We start from the raw sequence: 18768 nt of genomic DNA, 5'->3' as shown, positions 1-18768 counted from the left end.
TGAACCTTTCTATTTTTGATCAATTTTTAATTTTTCTCTGGGCAACAGTGTTGCGTAGGAAAATGGCAACGTCCTCGCAACAAAAATAAAAAGTAGCAGACGCCTTAGTCGCTTATCTGAAACCCAGTCCCAAATACATAAAATCCAAGGACGTGAGAGTAAATCGAAGAATAACTTGCAAAAAAAATGTCTAAAGTTCCACTTAGAGATGTTACACCTCTCTTGTACTCTATTAGAGCTTTTCTGCTAGGGGTATGTTCAACACAATTTCGGTTTGCTTGTTTCTCAATGTGACAATTCTTTTGAATTTCAGCGCACTCATAAATCTCAACTACGTTCTGCCAATGAAATGGCATCTCATGACCAACCTCCACCAAATTTGCCCGATGGCCCTTACCAAAAATTGAGTGGTAGGAGAATATTTATTCTTATTAGCTGTGGAACTGATATTTATTTACAACTTTTGAGTAGGGAGTTACTATTACACACATGATGCCCGTCGTGAAGTGCAGCCACCTACTATTGTTGCAGTGAACTCTAAGAATTCTTTGAAGCTTCCACCCAAGGCTGATTCCAAGTACAAAAGATTGATTTAAAATTGTTCTTCACTCAATGTCATTGTATTTTTTGCTCTTAGGGAATCTTCTGTTGCAGTAAAGAAGCCTATTGCCCCTGGTAAAGTTTTCCATTGGGATTAATATTCAATCTTACTAGAGGCAATACGATGAATTTAGATTGTATGAAAGGAGAATAATAAATGAACTAGAATGTAAATGGTTATGTCTTTTATTTTTCAATCCAATTGTTTATTTCCAACAAACTGCATGTAATTGTCCTTTAATCTCCACAATTCCAAAACATAAAGAAAAGCTGTTAACAAGTTAGTGCAAGCTTTTTGCATTGTTAATAAGACTAGTGTTTACTACTTTGAAGCTCTATCTTGGGAATGAACACACTTGCTAACCATATTTTGGATATCAGATTTAACTTTGCGTAAATTTGTACAAGGCACTCTCCCCGAAAAAACAAACATATTCATAAGCAACATTAACACTTTTACATCAACCCAAAAGTCCACTCCACATGTGGAAAGCACATAAATTTACAAAATCTTCGATGAATCCCTGCATAGCCATAGGTCTAGAATTAAACCCGTTATCCATGGGGAAAGCAGTCGACACGTCCATTTCTGTACTTGGCATTTCTTGACACAGGCTACTTAGCTCCTATTTGAAAGAAATTCAAATGATTGAATCTAATCCATGGAATTTTACACAATGAAACTGCCGCCACACACTTACCGCTTTATCGGCAAGAACGTCACAAGAGAGCATCATAGCCGTTCCTGGAAGCCTTTGGTTGAGGACGATGACGTACTGAATCTTCCCGTCAGCCGACGAATAGTGGCGGTGGTTCTCCGGGTAGCGCGAAAGTAAAAGTTTGGCAAGTCCTTGGTACCAACTCACCGGTTGGGCTAGCAAAGGAACGAGTTGCGGCTCGCCGGAGCTGATTGGTTCCCTATGCGACAAGGTGAGCAACTCGCGGAACTCAAAATAAGTGAGGTTAGTTGAAGATGAGGCTGGACTTTGCTGCAGTCGCTGCCAAAGCGTGTCTCTCCGGCAGTGTACTTTGGCCTGGTTAACGATGGCACGTATAAGTTCTTCCGCCTTCCTGGCTTGCTCGCTTATCATGGATTGCATATCTTGCTCATGTTTGGTGTAATAGCCTGGCAACAGAAAACGCAATCAGTACACTAATCACAAATTAAGTAACAAATTGAAATACCCAAATAGTTGATCACTTCCTGCCGGATAAACATTGGCGATCTCATGTCCGTATGCTTCACAGCAGCAGCTGCTGCAGCCGCTGCCGCTGCTACGGCCGCCGCTCCTGCGGGCGACGTCCGGTTTTCTTCCGGCACAACCGCATTGACGATGATACTCTCCTTTCGTTGAGCGAAGCTCACCTCAGGATTACTGACCGACAGCAGCTCGGGAGTTGGCGTTTTCCTTTCTTTATCCGCCAACTGTAAATCTAAATTGCTCTTGGAAATCTTTGGTTGGTCGACAGAGGCTGGCTCTTTCTCGACGACTTGGGTCGAATCATCCTGAGCAGCCGAGACGGAATCCTCCGCCACACGATCGACTATTTCCAATGGGGGTGCTGAGGCCGCCTTAACCTACAAAGTAATCAATTCAAAGATGATTTGAATGAATTCAACATACCAAGCTTGTTAAAGCACTATGTTTTACCGGAGTCGCCGTAGACACGGTCCGGAATTTGCCTGGTTTCTTCTCCATCAACAATCTGGGATAGTATTCCCGCTTTGAGGTCATGATGACGTAAAATTTGATGAAAATGGTCATTGGATCTTCGCAGACCGATTCGTGGGACACCAGCAACGTCACGTCATAGTCATCCGCGTGTTTGAGATCACCATATTCCCTACGAAGGAAGTTGAAAAGTTTAGAAAATATCCAACACCAAATTGCGCCATGATTTGAGCTTACCGTTGTATGGTTTTGAAGGGCCACTGTTTGGCTAAAACATACTCCGTCGTGACTTCATCACTGTCCGAGTTGGTCGAAGAAGCCATCCTGAGGACGTGGAACCCGTAACGGCGCTCGTGACTCAACAGATAATTGAACAGCTGTTCACCCGGAGTCGCAGGATCTTTGAGTGTCAGACTGTTGCTCACAACTTGATTTCTGGCAAAGTTAGGAGCCTGTAGAAAAAATTGCGTTAGAAAATAAGATTTCACCAATACAGCTCAAATCAAGGTGTATATACCTTGTTGTAATATTTGGTAAAATCGTCCAAGAAGCTGATTAAATGGAAACCGGGTTTCAATAGGTAATGACGGCCAGCGACGAACGAGTTGAGACTGCGAAGGTGGAAGTCGTACGTGAACGAGTGCAAGTGAAGTAGAACCTGAGAAAAAATAAAGACACATAAGGGAATGTGAAGAAGGTGCGCCATGCGAGTGGGTTCATTACTTTGATGTGATCGCATTCATTGAGAAAGCGATCGGTGTAATGCGCTTGGGCCGATGCGATGTGCGCCACGTTAGGAAAAGATCCGCCCGTACCGACTTGCAACAGCCGGGACATTTCCAACGCGTAGACTTTGGTGTAGAAAAAAGGTTCTTGAATGGCAACTTCGCACACCAGGATTCCACCTTTTAAAATTGAAGGAGTAAATTGAGTCAAACTTTGGGTTCTCGATTCAACTGCAATTATCAAATTTTCACCTTGATGAGATTTGTGAAAATAAAGCGTGTTGACGTCGGAAGAGGAAGAAGATGATGGCGACGATGGACTAGGACCGCCATTAATTCGCGAAGGATGCGAAACATGACGGACTCTACCCGTCTCATCTCCAGCGAGTCTTTGACTTTTCAGAGCGCTTTTAGGGCCCCGTTTGGTAGCCAAAGGTTTGATTTCCATCTGCAAGAAGCCCAGTGTGTGGAGATATTGCACGTATTCCTATCATTCGAAACGTAAGAGAGTAGAAATGAGTTAAAACGATTCAGTCACGCAAAAAAAGCAAGTGTGACTGACTTGTAAATAGGCAGAACACAACGACTGGTGCCAGTGATCATCTGTCGGTCTTCTAGGTTGGCGAGGAGGCGAATTGCTGGGACTGTTCCGGCCGCCACTGTTGATGGAATTTCCAGACTCGTGTCGCGGCCGATATCTATTCAACACGAAACGACAATCAGTGGTTATTTCTACTTTTAAGAATTAGAATGACCAAAATAATTACTTTAAAAATTCGTTGGTTGATGAAAGCGTAATCATGTCCATGTTAGGATCCCGAGTTCTGGCCACCTGGAGTCGCCACTTCGGCAGGAAGAGAAGCGGCGTGAAGCAGTAGTGAATGATTCTCGCTACTTGTTTGAACAGCTGGATAATATCTTCAGTAATCGAAATGTTATTTCCCGAAGATCGCGCCGGACACAGCACCAACAGCCGTTGCATTTCTTCCCGACGTTCGGAATATCTCTTCTCGATCCATTGCTGACCCTGCCGAGTCACCAGATCTCCTTGATTCCCGTAAGGCGTATTGCTCAGCAGTCTTGATAATGGTTCAAACGAGAATTTTAACGAAATTGATTGACAATGAAGTTAAATGATTCAATTACCTGGCTGGTTTGCTGTCCCTAAAAGTTTCCAGATGAGCCAAGTGAGGCAAACTGGACTGACTGGGCTTGCGGCTGGAGCCGGCGTTGTAATCGCGTGAGGCGGGCGGGACGTGCAGCTTGACCAAGGCTTCCATTTCCGACAGGACCAGGAACGGATTGTTGCGCAGAGTTTGGTGGGCGTGGACTCTGCCAGAGCACTGCTGATTGTGGAAGAGACCCAGTTTCTGGGCAACGATGCTGGAGAGCAAAGCCCAGCGGGCGTTATGCCACTGGGCCAGACTGTTGCACTGCTTAATCAACGACTCGTAACTGTCCTTGTTGAAGTTGTACATCCACATGACCCATTCCTGGTCACGGCTGACCGTGGCCCAGAGGAGGCGCTGACGCGGGATAAATGGCGAAACCAAAGGCCCGTGTTCCCCGCTCGTATTGACCTTGTCAACATCGCCGCCACTGCCGAAATGGCCGCTTTGCGAGTGAATTAGCCTCACCGCTTCTGGGCAAGGATTGTTTGGAGAATCTTGGGACCAAGAGACGAAGCGCTGATGGGCTCGTTGAACTTTGAGAGCCACTTGCCCGTTGCTGTCCTGCTGGATGTGGTCAGGCAGGTTGATCTCGCCACTCAACGACTCTTTCCACTGCGCCATATTGCGTCCGATCAGGATGTGCGTCTTGTCCAGCGTCGAACGATCCAGGCTGCCCTGTTTGGGACACCTGGAAATGGGCAGGCAGGGAACGTACGGAGCGTCGGGCGAGGGTGAAACAAAAATTTTCATCGACAGCTCGGGCGTCACCGAGGACGAGCAGATGTGAATGACGGCCTTCAAGAGCGACGGCACGCTCAACGGGGCCAGGACGGTGGCCTTCTGGAACTTGATAGACGCCACGTTCTTCTGGGCTCCTAAATTGAACCAATTCTCCAGAAATTTCGAGTAGACGGGATGGAGGATGCCACGTTCGCCCAATTCAAATTTGTCCAATTCCAGCGGGAAAGTGCCGGTGGTCAGCGAAGAAGTGACAGATGACGTCGACATGCTCCGTTCGCAGAATCTTTCGATCGGCGATGTCGGACCGGAACTCCTGAACTGTAAAAGAACCAACTCGTCAGTTTAGTCAAAAATTATTCGTTGCGAACCAAATTTTGTAAAGCGGTGGCAAGAACTCAACCAATAAACCCAAATACAAAACAGAAAGCGTGAAAATACCACTCGAAGCGTGTGTTTTAATTATTGTCCGTCTAGGGGAAAAAAAAGGTGGGGGGATAGTGTTGGTGGGGATAGGTAAACCCATTTTGAATTCCCAATCCAAGCCGAGTGCACTCCCATATCTCGTGATAACTTTACCGTTGAGGTGCTGGACGAGACCGAGTCTAAGAGGAGGAGAGTAGCTCTCAAACGGGCCTGTTTGGCTAAATTGATTGGCGTTGAATTGGATCGATGGCCTTCCTGACAACCAACATTTTTCGTTTTCAAAACAACACCTAGTTTTTGTTTTCAACCCAAATTTTCTGCCGTCGTACCGCGGGCCACAGTTCCAGCTTGCCCACAACAACATTTATGTCTTACCTGAATACTAGAAACGGGAGAAAGAGGTCGATCACGGTTGGAGCTGGTCGTCCCCGAAGTATGTCTCACCTTCCACTTGGGATCTGTCGAAATCAATCCAGTTTTAAAACTTGTAAATAATATTGGAGAGTTGGATCAAGTAGCACCTGCAGCTGAATTAGAAGTTAGTGGATGGGATACGGTGGATGTAACCCCCTGACGGTTAGGTGGAAGGCCGCTAAATGACACTGATCTCGAACGAGGGTCGACAGGAATATCCTCCTCGGGAACTTTAAAAAAGGATCAAGAACAACGAGATGATTAACAATTGAGATGACATGAATTCAATCAAATGTTAAGGCACGAGTTAAAGAAATTGTTAAGTATAAATAAAGGAGAAAGGGGGCTAACTACCGATGGGCTGGATCAACTGCCACTTACGGCGAACGGGGGTGGTCGGCTCGGAACACGGCAGGCCGTCTCCCGTAGCTTGCGGGATCACCACACCATCTTCATCGGCCAGTGCACAAAGAGGGAACGGCAAGAGTCGATACTCTAAAACGACATCCCAAAGAGCATTCTGGATGGCCGATTCTAACTTCTCTCTCAACATGTCCAAACCGATGTGGCCACGCTCCCAGATGCGGAATTCGATAGCCGCCATTGGTCCCGGCCGCTTCCTCTCGATCGCCTTTTCGTAGAGGCTCGTGGTAAGGAATTCTTCAAATTCATTATACATCACAGGGCCCACTCCGCCATCCGTTTTGACGGCTGTGATCGGCCGGGGCCATGCCAGGTTGTTGACTGGCGAACCCTGTCCGTCCACAAGGGAAAATGCAATGCAGGCGATGCCACGATTGCCGGACCCTTGAGGTCGATTGTACAAATAGACATCCGAAGAAGGAGACGGAAATGGAGACGAATAATCTTGGAAGTGATGGCCGGCAAAGTTGTCCATGTACTTTGGCGTGTAAACGACCGAGTCCAGCAAGTTCTGGCGCAGGTAATACGCCAGAGCGGTCAAATACGGGAGAGCGCAAGCACGGACAGCTGACTGGAGGACGATGTGAGGCGGCTCGTGCGGTTTCTGGATGAAATGGACGTCATCCGACGTCAACTTGCAAGCCGCATTGCGGCTGAGCAGCGAATGGAGGACTTCCAGCACAGCGTCATCCAGTTTGTTCTGCAGAACGCGAACCAAGTCGCCTTTGATAGCCGGACCGGCTTCCGTGATGCCATGCACTTTGAGCTGAATGCAATCTTCTCGTCGCAAGAGATGCTGCTGCGACTGGTACTGTTGGCTACGGTTAAGCGACAGACTGCCCAAGCTCATCTGATCTCCTCCGACACTTTCTCTTTCGCTAAAGGAGCCACTACGCCGTTGCAGGTCGACGCTGTCCTCATCTAAACCACCTGGAATAAAAACAAAACAATTCATAATTTTTAAAAAAATTTTAAACAAGTTCAAAACGCACCTCTTTCGCTAACGTTCCAGTTGGATGAGCGCCTGGAACAGCTGTAAACGACACCATCCGCTTCATCGGTATTGTAACGAGAGACGGAAACCGAATCCGAGGGGTTTCGGTGACTGATGCACGACGACTCGTTCAGGCGGAGGTAGAAAACGTTGCCGGAATCTTCCTGGTAGACGAACATGTTGTTGCGGTTGTTGACGCTGAAGGCGCTGAGCACGATGCGCAATTGCTGGACGCCTTTCGAAGTACCCAGCTTACCGGGGCCAGTCTTGAGGCGCGGATGGAGCGGGAAGTGGGTCTCCCATACTTGGCGACATTGGAATGTGCCCGGCTGCAACTTGAGAGTGGCTTCAAGGTAGCCGGGCTGCTCCTGGTAACCGTAATGCAAATGATCCGAGTTGATACGGTGGTAGGAAGGTTTGGTGTGGGCCAAATCGTCCTGATGCCAAATGTCGTCGTTTGTTTCCGGCTCCAATAGGCCGTTGCAGAGCCTCGTATCGTGCAGATCTTTGAGCAACATTTGCTGGTTGATTAATTTGCCCAGTGCCGTTATGCTGCTGAGCAAATCTTCGTGGATTTGCCTCCACTGTAGCAATTCTTCCGGGCGGGCTAGCTCGTAGCGACAATGGAAGTAGGTCACGACAGCTTCTTCACTAACTTTCAACACCAGCCAAAACGGAGGCATCTGAAATGAAATTGACAGTTTCAAAAATTATCAATCGATTCCCAATCCGCAGCTAACACAACACGACAATATTTTACTTTGGGCTTTTCCATTTCCAAATCTTTGAGCCATTCGCATTCATCTTCCGAATCCGAACTGCCACCTTCGTAGCCGTCTTCAGTATTGCGGATGCTGTCCACCAAACTGGACGAATCGCTGTGCCTCGTTCCTGCGGAATAATCAAACGCACAATGATGGATATTATCACTGGAAATCACTTTGAGGAATAATTTTATACCTGGAATGGATGTGGTTCCAGATTCGAATCTTCGCTTTGAAGATTTCTTTATCGGAGAGTCGGAATGGATGTTGACATCATCCAGCTTCACGTCAATGTCAGCATCCGCTGTATTGTCACCTTCGCTGTTGGAGACCAAGGTGATGGTGGAATCGATCATGACAGTCGCTTCTTTGGTTGCTTCACTCTCCAATTCCGCCATTGTATCTTCGGCCGGATAGTTCATTCGATCTTCCTCGGCTTCTTCCGGCTGTTCTTCAACCACCAACCCGCCAGTGGCGCACGAATCTGTCGACGTCTGAGCGACAAGGGAACGACTAGCAGACGCATCACTGGTCAGATCACCGTTCGTCTTGCTGAAAGTGGACGAACCCAACGGTGGATCCAGAGATCCTTGAAACTTATTCAAGCTATTGTTCTCCGTGAGATAGTAGAAAGATCCTTCCTCCCGCAAGCGATGGCCTGAAACGACAAAGGTCAAAGTAACCGCGAATAAATAACACACGCTGAAATAATGTCTTCCGAGTTACGATTACCTTGAATGGACATTTTTTTGAATTCCGCTAAAAAACGACGGGAACTCTCCTGTGGATTCAAAACGAAATGCAACGGAACGATTTTGCGGCGACAGGAAGGACGGTGTGGTGATGAATGAACGTGTTGGACCACCTGAAAACGAACAAGGGAAAAGTCTAGTCGAATTGGCAGGTAATTTGCAAAGAAAAAAATAAGACGTACGGCAACCAGTGTCGATTCCAGCATGGGAAACGAATCCAGCATGAAAGCGACAATTTCATCCCTGAGCATCCACTCAATTTCGGCCAGAGCCGCTTTGACGGGTTTTCTTTGGCCTTCTGGAATGTGCAACAATTGGCGTGAAATGTTTTCAGTACGGTCATCCTCGTCCATCGGCATGGCGTCTTCATCTTCACTCAATTCCGACTGCGAAGCCAGCGTCGCGCAGGGATTGTTGGCGTCCAGGATACCCGAAGAACTGCTACAGAAAGATGTGGTTCGGTGATTATGCGGACCGGGAACCAATTCTTCCAGATCCGATCGGAATGTCAAACAGAGGAAATCCAAAGTAATTTTCAATCCTTTCAAATCCAGCACCGCTGATGATCCTGAAGAAGCGAAAAAGAAAAAAATTGAATTGAATTTCTAATTAAAACCAATTACTGGAGATTCCTTACCAGGGAGAATGGACATCAGATCTCCCAAGCAGGTGGGCAGAGCGTTCAGCGATTGGCTGGTAACGTTTTTCTTCGAACGGACAGTGGCCGTCAGGTGTAGGAAGAGAGGGACAGATGGCACTTCCGCCTCACCTTCGCCATCTTCTTCCCATTCGACGTCATCTATGGGCTCTGATCCGGAATCGGAACGGCCTCCAGTCAACGAACAAGTCCGACTGACGGAATTTTCCGTGTCGAAGGATTGCCGAAATTCAACCATCTCGTTGTCGTCAAGACCGACGCTCAAATTATGGGCGGCCATGTCCGTTGGTACGGGTGAAATGGGATGGTCGGGCGGGCAGTAGAAGTAGTAATCGAAAAGAGACGGGACCGGCTTGAATGAGAGGCAGACAATTTCCTGGAAACGCGTGCGGATGAGTTTGTGCAAGTGCTTGAGGTTGGCGCAGGGCTGGTGGAGGCGGAGCAAACTCAGCGGGAAATGCCATTTGGCATCATCGTCGTCCACCAAGGGCTCGCCGGAAGAGGATGTCTGCCTTTGATGGCGGAGTACTTCGACGCCGGCCTTCATCTTGAAATCCTTCAGATGCCCACAAATGTTTTGAATGAAAGCCGTAATGTCGACTTCCAGGAGCGTCTCTTTACACAGGTTCATGGCTGCTTCGACGTCACGTGAATGGATGGCCCGTCCCAGCTGGAGCGAGGTGAACAGGGCTTGACCCAGACACTTGCAGTAAAGAGCCTCGACGACGGCGCAGTACTGGGAAAGGGTATTAACAGATCCGGCAGAGACTGGATCGTCTGGGATAGGCTCCGAACCCGGTTGACCCGGCACTTCTTTATCTTCTTCTTTTTCTTCGTCATTGCTGGCCGAAATGTCTTCCTCATTCGGGAAGGTGTGGTCCCGACTGAGAGACACCTTGGGATTTTCCCCCCTGGACAGCAATTGGCCCACCAGGTTCGTCAATGGGCAATCGAAAACGTAGACGGGCAGAGTCAACGACGCGAAGACGGGAGCAGATCTCACGGGAGATGAGAAAGACGGCAAAGACGTCACGGGCCGGAAGTAGGAAGCTCCGCTACCAAATAAGGAATTGGACGCTTTGCTGCTGTGTCGTCGATCCGCCGATCCGACTGAACAGCTGGCGTGGACGTGATGGTGCTGGAATGGCTGCGGATGTGGCGGATGATGTTGATCGTGGGACAAGGGAGCCGTGTCAAGCGAGCCTGCCCGGATGCGAGCTGCCTGAACTGACGAATGACTTGCCAGTCGTGGGCGTTGCTGTCCGGCGAACGAATTGGTCCGCGTAGGACCCAACGAGCACGGCTGCGAAGTCGATTGCGACTGAGAGCAACTCGTCATCTGATCGTCGTCCGTCGTCAAATGTTTAGCGGCTTCCTCATTGGTCGACTTGCTCTCCATCGAGCCTTCATTATTCGTGTAGGGCTCTGTTTCCGGAGTGAAATCCGGCTTGACTTTGGTCAGGTGGGGTGAACGAGTCATCTGCAAATGCTCGTCGTTGAGCATCAGCAATTTCAAGTCCTGTCAATCACAATCAAATTGGTTCGAATCAAATTCATTGAACATTCAAGTATTTAAATCGGTTTCAAACCTGGAAGGAGGCCGGAAGGAGGACCAGCACAATGTGGGAGGAACTCACGCTCTTGACAAAACAACGCCACATGGGCACGCCGCCTTCGCTATTGCTGGCAGCCGGATCTGTACGGTCCTCGTGACAATTGATGCCACTTCGGTAACTAATGTTCAGCGGCGTCAGCAAAGATGGCCTGTAATGGAATGTAATGGATGGTGTTTAATGTCTTGTAATGGAAAGGAGAAAGAATAGAAATGTTTTCACCTGCTAGGCGGATTACTCAAGTTAATGTCCCTAGGACTGCGCGGAGTAATTGCTTCACGCGCAGTGGCAAAAGAATCCACTTCCGTATCAGGATCTAATGTTCCGCGTGTTGGAAAAGTAAAAGACAAGATATTAAAATCAAACCAAAATTTGATTGAATCTTTAATCAATTTACCATTGTTGTTGGGGAAATCGTCGTCTTTGAGTGGACATTCAGAGGCCGCCTGAAGCTCCAGATTTTTGAGCAGCTCACGACAGTCGTTGTCCTGGAGTATGACCTCTTGGAGACCCAACTGGGAAAGCTGGCGCGTTAAGAGATCAAACAGGAGCTCGTTAACCGTATCCGCCGAACTAGGGATGTAACGGACGGGGGACTTGAATTCTGTGAGCCAAAAACAAGTGAAAATTGAATTAACTTTACTCAATTAATCCAACAATTTTAACGCATACAAATACCTTGAACAAATGTACTGAACATCAATTTGGCTCGGCTACATTTGGGCAAGAGTCTGGGCAGCTGGAAACAGAATGGAACACAAGTGACCGTGTCGTCCTTGAGCGCTTCTTCCGTCCGTCGGTCCCATCCGTTGGGCGGAGTGAAGTGACTGGAGGAATCGTTTCCAACGGCAGGTGAAAACCCATCCCTCCGTCCGTGTATTCCGGGTGACGGCGGGAAGGATTTTTCCGGCTCACCCGCAGCGAGCGCTCGGTCCGCCTGGCGGCACATCAAATTCAGATGCTCAAAGGTCACCAACGACGAAATACAATCCAAATCCATTGGATAAAACTAGAAAAACCAATATGTTGTCATTAAAATAAATGTATTCAAATCTTCTTCTCCCCACTCCATAAGAAAAAATCTTATCTCTTTAGTGTACACACTTGTCTATACAACCAAAATTTATCATCGTTCATTATCTTTATTATTCACGGCTCTTGACCGCAAAGCCTTATTCCGGCCGGAGGGATTGACCGATAAGCCGCGACTATTTATGATGTGCGCAGATCAGTTTAATCATATCGTTCACCACTCTTTTTCTCTGTTGTTGACTTGTGATAAAACATTCTTAGGCCGGCATGTTTCGGTCTTGACACACACACACACAGACGTAGTTTTACTAATTTCCGGTTATCTCGCCCATAGGCGTCAATATCCGTCCGTGACTTCCGCCCATTACTTAAGAGTGCAACCATAGGGCTAACCTCAATTCATTGCGTACGTGTCGTGTTTCAGTGAAAATATCTTTCCATTTTTAAGTAAACAGACACTTGAGATAAAAAGTGCGACCTCAAAGACTCGGATTCTTTATTTTCGATAGTTCGATTGTATTTATTTCTAACCTCATCGACCATCAAACGAATTGTATTTCAATTTTCAAACGACACCAATCAAGAATCAAAGACGTCGGCGGATCAAAGAAGAAAATGATCTGGGGGGAAGAAGTTGGAGTAGTTGAATCTCACTTATATCTAATGTATCAAAGTGGAGATCCACTGCTCCACTTATTCCCCAATCCAGTCAGAAAAAAAACTTAATAAATCAAATCAAAAGAAAAATAGCAATTAAAAGAACAAAAAAAAAAAAAAATAATAATTTTTAAACCAATTTTCAAATGCGGGTGGCGACGAGAGTAGCGACCGTGAGCTGGAAGAGATAGATCTGGCAAATAACGATTGTAAAGGTTGGCGCGACGTTTGGAATTCGCTTGGATCCACCAGGACCGGCAAATTGCAAAGCGCCGGTAACCTTTTTGAGAACCAAAGACAAAAATGCCGAGATCCCCACTTCCAACTCGACGGGCCAGGCTACCAAAGAGATGCGGCAGGGGAAAATGAAATCTTCAACTTGGGATTTCTTGCTGCTGGAACGAAGAGGAGAGAGGCCTGTTCTCTCTTTGACGACACAACTCGCAACTGGGCTTGCAGATGGGCAGGAACAAGTAGACCACTCTACCTTTTGGCAGCCCAGTTTTATACCACCCGGTCGAAACGACGGAGCAGAGGTGGCGAGGAGTGTCGTTAAAAGAGATAAGTGAGACCTCCCTTCTCTTTGTCCAGTCAGTTATCTCTGACTAATCAGCAGGTTCAACGTGGACTGCACTTGTTCCAACTTTGGGGCCATGAGAAAATTATTACGAAAGAGATTTTTACGCGTCGTCTTTGATCCGCTCGACATTTTGAAATTAAAACAATTGATTGGTGTCTTTATTGAAAATTAATTGAATCGAATCTTGAGTCATGTCGCCTTTCAATTTTCACGCATTTAAAAAAATTCAATTCGAATTGGTTTGCTTATGCCTCTAACAGGTGAATTTCGAACGTTGCAGGTGGCTAAGATTGGGTAACCATAGCGTTGCTCAACGGCAATCTTATCAGGATCGAAAATAAAAAAATTTCAAATAAAAAAAAAACTTTGAGGATGATGTCAAGTCTTTTAGCGTTTGGAAAACAACGAGAAAGAGAGGGGGAGAGGTTCCTAATCTTTGAAAGTGCAAACAAACCGTATTTGCTCAATAAGCTCACCCTTCGCCGAGAAAGTAAAAAAAGAAAATACCCAACACACGCACGTACACACACACACAAAAATATCGATGAACTGTTCAAAACGGATCGAATGTTTAAATGTTGCGACTGGTAAAATATCCAACTTATTTGTTTTTAAAAATTCAGTTATTTAAGACCAATAGAATTTGTAATTTATACATTTACGGATCTTAAATATGAATCCGATTTTGAGGCAACTCGAAACTACGTGATAAAATCACGTGCTCAAAGAATATGGAAAGACAGCCAGTGTGTGTTTGCTTCGAGATAAAACTAAAATGATATTTACTCAAAAATTCGAAATACGGCTCTTAAAATCTTTCGTTTTGAGTTCGAAACATAATCTTTCATTCCAAAAAATCAGGCGCCAGCTATTATTAATATTTTTCAAAAGGAAACAAGTCAAATGGATTCATTAGTCCAGAAAAAGTAGAGAGAAAAATAAAAGACAAAAAAATCAACCTGCTCCGTTGCGCAAACATTTGGTAAAAGTTTGTCATGCGCCCCGTTTTCTTATCTTTCAAAATAAAACTCTGGTCGAGTAGAAGTTTACATTCCGGCTCTTGACCGTTAAACCCTGTCAATTGGGCGACGAGATATACAGTTGGAGTTTGCTCGTGTTTCAGATACTAAAAGTACACAAAAAGGTATGTCATTTTGTGAGACTTGTGGACTGACAGACCGGGTCCTAAAACCCGGCCTTAAACCTGCCCTTATCTTTTCTTGAAAGACAAACTGAAGTGAAAGTAACGGATTCCCAACTTCTCTAAGTGAAGAACATCACCGAATTAGAAATGAATATGAACGCGTGGCTTACCGATTCGGCCACGTCGTGGTAGTCTAATCCCTGGAAAAACCGTCGCTCGTGCGGTGAATCGCCCACGACTCCTGTTTGGGGTTCGACCCAGCATTCGGTGACGATCTCCAACTGGGCGCCAGACGAGTCCAAAATGTCAGACTCTTCCGTCGCCTCGTCTTCCGAATCTTTTTGGCCGAACGTTCCCGTGCTGTGAGGAGGGAAAAGCACGTACTGTACTATGCAGGCGCAATTTTTTGGATGGTCCGGCGATTCTTCGTCGACCGTAGCCGGAAGCAACTGGCAGTTACGTCCCTAATACATATCGCAAAAAATAAAGAAATAATGACAACGATGAAGACGTAATTAGAAAATTGGATTGATTACCTCCATATCCACCTCCAAAAGGAATGTAAAGATGCCCGAGGCAGAGTGAGCAAAGCTGAAACCTTCTTGCAACCTCATTTTGGTGATGATGGACAAGATTCTGGCAACTGAATTCAAACTGAGAGACAAACCCGGAGAGCCCTGGATGCACCAAATCCATCTTCTATGATGCAAATAATGGCTGAGGGTCGACCACTGCGTACCTGTAAATGACACGAAACAATCAAAATGGAATGGTGACACAGGGCAGCGTCAATAAACGTCGAACTAACCAGGACTAGACGATTGACGCTTAAGGATGTTGTTATTCTGTCCTACGAACGGATCGTTTGGAACAACTTGGAAGAAATCCACTGGCATTTTCTCGTACCTGATATACAATCAAATGGGTTAAATTCCAATAGGTAACCTACGAGTATCGAATCGAAAAACATACCGTAGAAGAATCTTCTCTGCTGGTTTCTGCAAAACTTTGCAACAAGGAATGGCGGCCACTGATTTGAACGCATCTTGTGGAAGGGAGCGCTGAGGGAAATTTAAGCTCTGAATGACTTTTTTCAGATCACCCACAACCTTTTGAGAGGAAAGAAAATTAGCTTAATTTTTGAGATAGTTTAAAGGGGAATTACTTTTTGACGGATAGATCCAGTGGTGCCCCCTAAAAAGGCAATGCGGATCAGAACACATGGCGGTTTGTGTGTTAGCCGTACGAGGTAGAAAGATACCGGTTTCTCCGAGTCAGTGCACACCAGCCCGATATAAGAGTGATTTTCCAGGAGGACGAATGAGGTGAAATCTCGTAGCGCTGCATTCAGAGCTGTTGCGGCCTTAATCGAAGGAAAAAGGTTTTTGTTAACTTAAAGACGGTCGAGAAATTACAAAAAAAAAAGATTTCAGTTTACTTGTCGACACTGAATTGAGTGGTAACGGCCGCTAGTCGATGGCACATGCAGATGCTTGGGCAAAGGGCGATCGTGCTGGAACAGAATGCCAATGCGGTGACAATGCAACCAACGCTGCCAGTAACCAATATCCAAAACACAAATCGGTCTCCAAAAGGCGTCGAACTGTGGATAAGCAAAATCGCTCGACGCGTTGACTAGGGAGCTCTCATTCGGAGGCAAGTAAAAGAGAGGAACTCCACTTTTGATGGCTTCTGGAACCGTGTAGAAAGCTGGATTTGATGAAAACGAGTGCAGGTGAACGAGAAGTTGATCCGTCTCTGACAGATTTTTGATCGAGGCCCAATAAGATTGCACGACCAACTACGGAGAAATCCTTTAAAATTAAAACGCAACATTTTTAATATATAAAAGGGTAAACCCCTACCTGGCGGTATCTGGAGCAAAGATCCTGGATTTTTTTGCAGGTAACGTCGTGCAGAAATTCGTAAGGTCCTTGTATGCTGATGCCACACCTGACAGTTCCCTGAGTTATGGGCCATTGTCCTCTAATCGAATACTCGATTTGGATTGCAGGTCGCCATGGAAGAGTCAAGAGGACTTCAACAACTTCATCATCCAAATGGACCTGCGGATTGAAGAAACATTATTACTCACGTTCTTAACATATTGGCCATCGAAAGAAATATTAGACCTCCTTAATGGTGAAACCCTCTCGAAGTCGACAGGACAGGACGCTGTGCAATGAGCAATTGACTTGATATTCGCTCACTTTCTTCTTGACTCGATGGATAGCGCTGGCTTCGAAGCAGCGATTGGAAAGACTCCAGTTTTTCGAATCCTATTTTAGAATTGAACAAAACGTTTTGAGTAAATCAACAGATTAAGATGATTTATTCTTAATTGGTTTACCGTCTGGGTTGGTCTCAAAAGATATTTTTCAAAGCCCCAAGTTAGAAACTGTTTATGATACACGTTCATCTGATAATCGTAGTTATTGTCCACATGCGGAGCACCACTAAGACAAGTGCCGAAAGTCGTAGACGCCACAAATTCCATCAGATCGTTATTTGGCAAAAAACCTTCGGATGACGCGGGATGGCAAGTTCTGGAACCAACCTACCGGATGAATTTAAAAGAATAACGTTTTAGTGGGACTGTTTAGATTGCATAAGTCACATTTTGATTGATACCTGGACAAATGAACAGGCGATAGTGTTGTGTCGAAGCTGAGAAAGCAAAGCTTCAGACCACCCAGCGTCTGTCGTTCCAAACACTCCATCAGTGAAGATGATGATTCCTGGTGAACAGTTTAAAGACGTGAAAATCTGTTCATCATTGATTGAACGTATAACTATAATGGTTACCGGCGCTGCTCTTTTCCGGAAGAAGCTCTAAGGCGAGCATCCCGTAGCGTAGAATGCTGATAAAGGAAACTTCTGGGGTGGCCATACTGATGGTAGAACTATTCGTTGTTTTATCGGACAGGCTTTCAAACAATCCACCGACTATCCTTTCGGCATCTGCCAATTGTGCGTCTCTCTGTTCTTCGACAAAGGTTGTCCAACATGATAATCGAATTTCACTGGAAAATACAAAAGGTGCGTCATCAGTTTTCGTTCGAACACGAGTCCTTCATGAACATACATTGAGCTAAGTTTGAATTGAACCAGATCCACAAAGGCATTGACATTATCTTGCTGTAGTAACCATCCAGCAACAAGGACCTGTGAAATAGATAAAAAAAAATTTCCAGAAAGTTCTGAAAATGTTTTAATGATGATGGAATTATTTTAATTTACCTGTTGTCCTTTTGAAACTAGAAATGGTGTGTGAGCAATAACAGTGACATAAATTTTTGGGCAAAATAGAAGCTGACTTCCAGGAACAGTAAACGGTCTGGCTAGTCCTTGAACACAATTTCTGTGAATAGAAAAAATATCAGTAAATGTTGATATTGAAAGGAATACTGAAATTACTTGAATGAAGAAAGAATCTCATCAAGCAAAGTAAATCCTCCAATACAATCCACAGTTGCAGCAGAAGGGCTCAGATCCAGACAGAGTGCAAGACGATATGTGTGGGAGAGAAAAGTCACCACAGTTGAAGGAGTAATCACATATCTAGAATTAATGTAATTTTTAGAAATAAATGAAGAAACACAAATGTTGTTATGACATACTGATAAAGATGGCTAGTATCCCAATCCCACTCTATGGGTGTTTCTTGGGGGATGGCAGAGACTATTTCTATTTCTCCCTTGAAGTGTTCCACCTTGTCAGCTTTAGGTATTTGGACTGTGTGATTCAGGTGGTTAAAATACCACTCTGCTCGAGCATTTCTTGATATCCTGTAATCTTTCTTCATCAACAAGAAAAGGTGCTCCGCCTGAAGCTCCATTGTTTCTTCATTTTCTGAACCCATTTTAGAGTTAGAAGCAAAAATTTTCGAAAATCTGTTACCATGGGGCTTTTCACATTTCTAGTGACACGTGATCGAATATACCAAAATACGGAACTTTCAGTAAAGAACCAGGCGAAACCAATAAGAGTATTCCATAGATGAGCCTTGATTAGTATTTATTAAGACGTACTGAACGTAAACAGATGTTTCGTTCATATGAACCTGATTTCATATTATCGCCCCACAAAACACATCTTGATTTACTCGTTAGTCCCGTATTATTGCTTTCTCCGCAGTCCGCACTCGCGAGAATGTTTTGATCTTCATCAATAAACATTGAATGCCTTCTAGAAACTCCCCCTTCATTTTTTCTTGCGCCCCAAGCGGCAAAAAATAGTATCACAACAAATTTTAAAAATATTTTATTCAAACTAAAATACGATATTAATAAAAAGATGATTTATTTCGTTAATTAATTCTAACTACAATCAATTTTAACATAAATAAAATGTATCGAACGTTTATGAGTTGGGATGTCTATCAGCGCTCTCTAACGGAACGC

General features: G+C 45.3%; 2 protein-coding genes across 4 annotated transcripts; one reads left to right on the top strand and one right to left on the bottom strand.

Annotated features, from left to right (window-relative positions):
* Window positions 1-86: 86 nt before the first annotated feature.
* On the top strand, window positions 87-774 carry LOC124342363 (NADH dehydrogenase [ubiquinone] 1 alpha subcomplex subunit 7-like). The gene is made up of 4 exons (XM_046795332.1): window positions 87-252; window positions 314-410; window positions 472-577; window positions 638-774. Exons 1-4 carry the CDS (start codon window positions 187-189, stop codon window positions 696-698), a joined length of 330 nt encoding a protein of 109 aa, XP_046651288.1. The 5' UTR covers window positions 87-186; the 3' UTR covers window positions 699-774.
* LOC124342360 (KICSTOR complex protein SZT2-like) lies at window positions 773-18522 on the bottom strand. 3 transcript variants are annotated; one of them, XM_046795327.1, is made up of 40 exons: window positions 17986-18522; window positions 17783-17926; window positions 17606-17726; window positions 17451-17530; window positions 17171-17388; window positions 16997-17103; window positions 16716-16922; window positions 16498-16644; window positions 16231-16431; window positions 15804-16166; window positions 15531-15728; window positions 15338-15474; window positions 15174-15271; window positions 14902-15104; window positions 14536-14829; window positions 11631-11961; window positions 11350-11556; window positions 11175-11268; window positions 10929-11103; window positions 9319-10858; window positions 8864-9249; window positions 8662-8794; window positions 8126-8587; window positions 7926-8056; window positions 7164-7848; window positions 6103-7101; window positions 5856-5978; window positions 5710-5792; window positions 5488-5589; window positions 4145-5229; window positions 3766-4077; window positions 3561-3696; window positions 3251-3485; window positions 2997-3178; window positions 2791-2931; window positions 2511-2725; window positions 2253-2445; window positions 1786-2179; window positions 1302-1726; window positions 773-1226 (listed from the first exon to the last, which is right to left on the bottom strand). In XM_046795327.1, the coding sequence occupies exons 1-40, from the start codon at window positions 18225-18227 to the stop codon at window positions 1062-1064; spliced, it is 11694 nt and encodes a 3897-aa protein (XP_046651283.1). In that variant the 5' UTR covers window positions 18228-18522; the 3' UTR covers window positions 773-1061. The 3 variants fall into 3 exon arrangements, with proteins under 3 accessions (XP_046651283.1, XP_046651284.1, XP_046651285.1); XM_046795328.1 differs by having other exon boundaries at window positions 6130-7101; XM_046795329.1 differs by lacking the exon at window positions 5488-5589.
* Between the last annotated feature and the right edge of the window lie 246 nt (window positions 18523-18768).

This window comes from Daphnia pulicaria, chromosome 6 (genome assembly GCF_021234035.1).
Source record: "Daphnia pulicaria isolate SC F1-1A chromosome 6, SC_F0-13Bv2, whole genome shotgun sequence".
Taxonomy (NCBI): domain Eukaryota; kingdom Metazoa; phylum Arthropoda; class Branchiopoda; order Diplostraca; family Daphniidae; genus Daphnia; species Daphnia pulicaria.
The sequence above is the reverse complement of the archived record's forward strand: the minus strand, read 5'-3'. Positions and strand labels throughout refer to the sequence as shown.

Bases quoted from the DNA above. Each gene is read 5' to 3' on its own strand.
- LOC124342363 (XM_046795332.1), top strand. From the start codon at position 187: ATGTCTAAAGTTCCACTTAGAGATGTTACACCTCTCTTGTACTCTATT. The intron at 253-313 runs GTATGTTCAACA...TTTGAATTTCAG, and splicing joins TTAGAGCTTTTCTGCTAGGG to CGCACTCATAAATCTCAACT. The intron at 578-637 runs GTACAAAAGATT...TTTTGCTCTTAG, and splicing joins CCACCCAAGGCTGATTCCAA to GGAATCTTCTGTTGCAGTAA.
- LOC124342360 (XM_046795327.1), bottom strand. From the start codon at position 18,227: ATGGGTTCAGAAAATGAAGAAACAATGGAGCTTCAGGCGGAGCACCTT. The intron at 11,962-14,535 runs GTAAGCCACGCG...TGGTTTTTCTAG, and splicing joins ACCACGACGTGGCCGAATCG to TTTTATCCAATGGATTTGGA. The intron at 2,726-2,790 runs GTATATACACCT...TTTTTTCTACAG, and splicing joins TTACCAAATATTACAACAAG to GCTCCTAACTTTGCCAGAAA.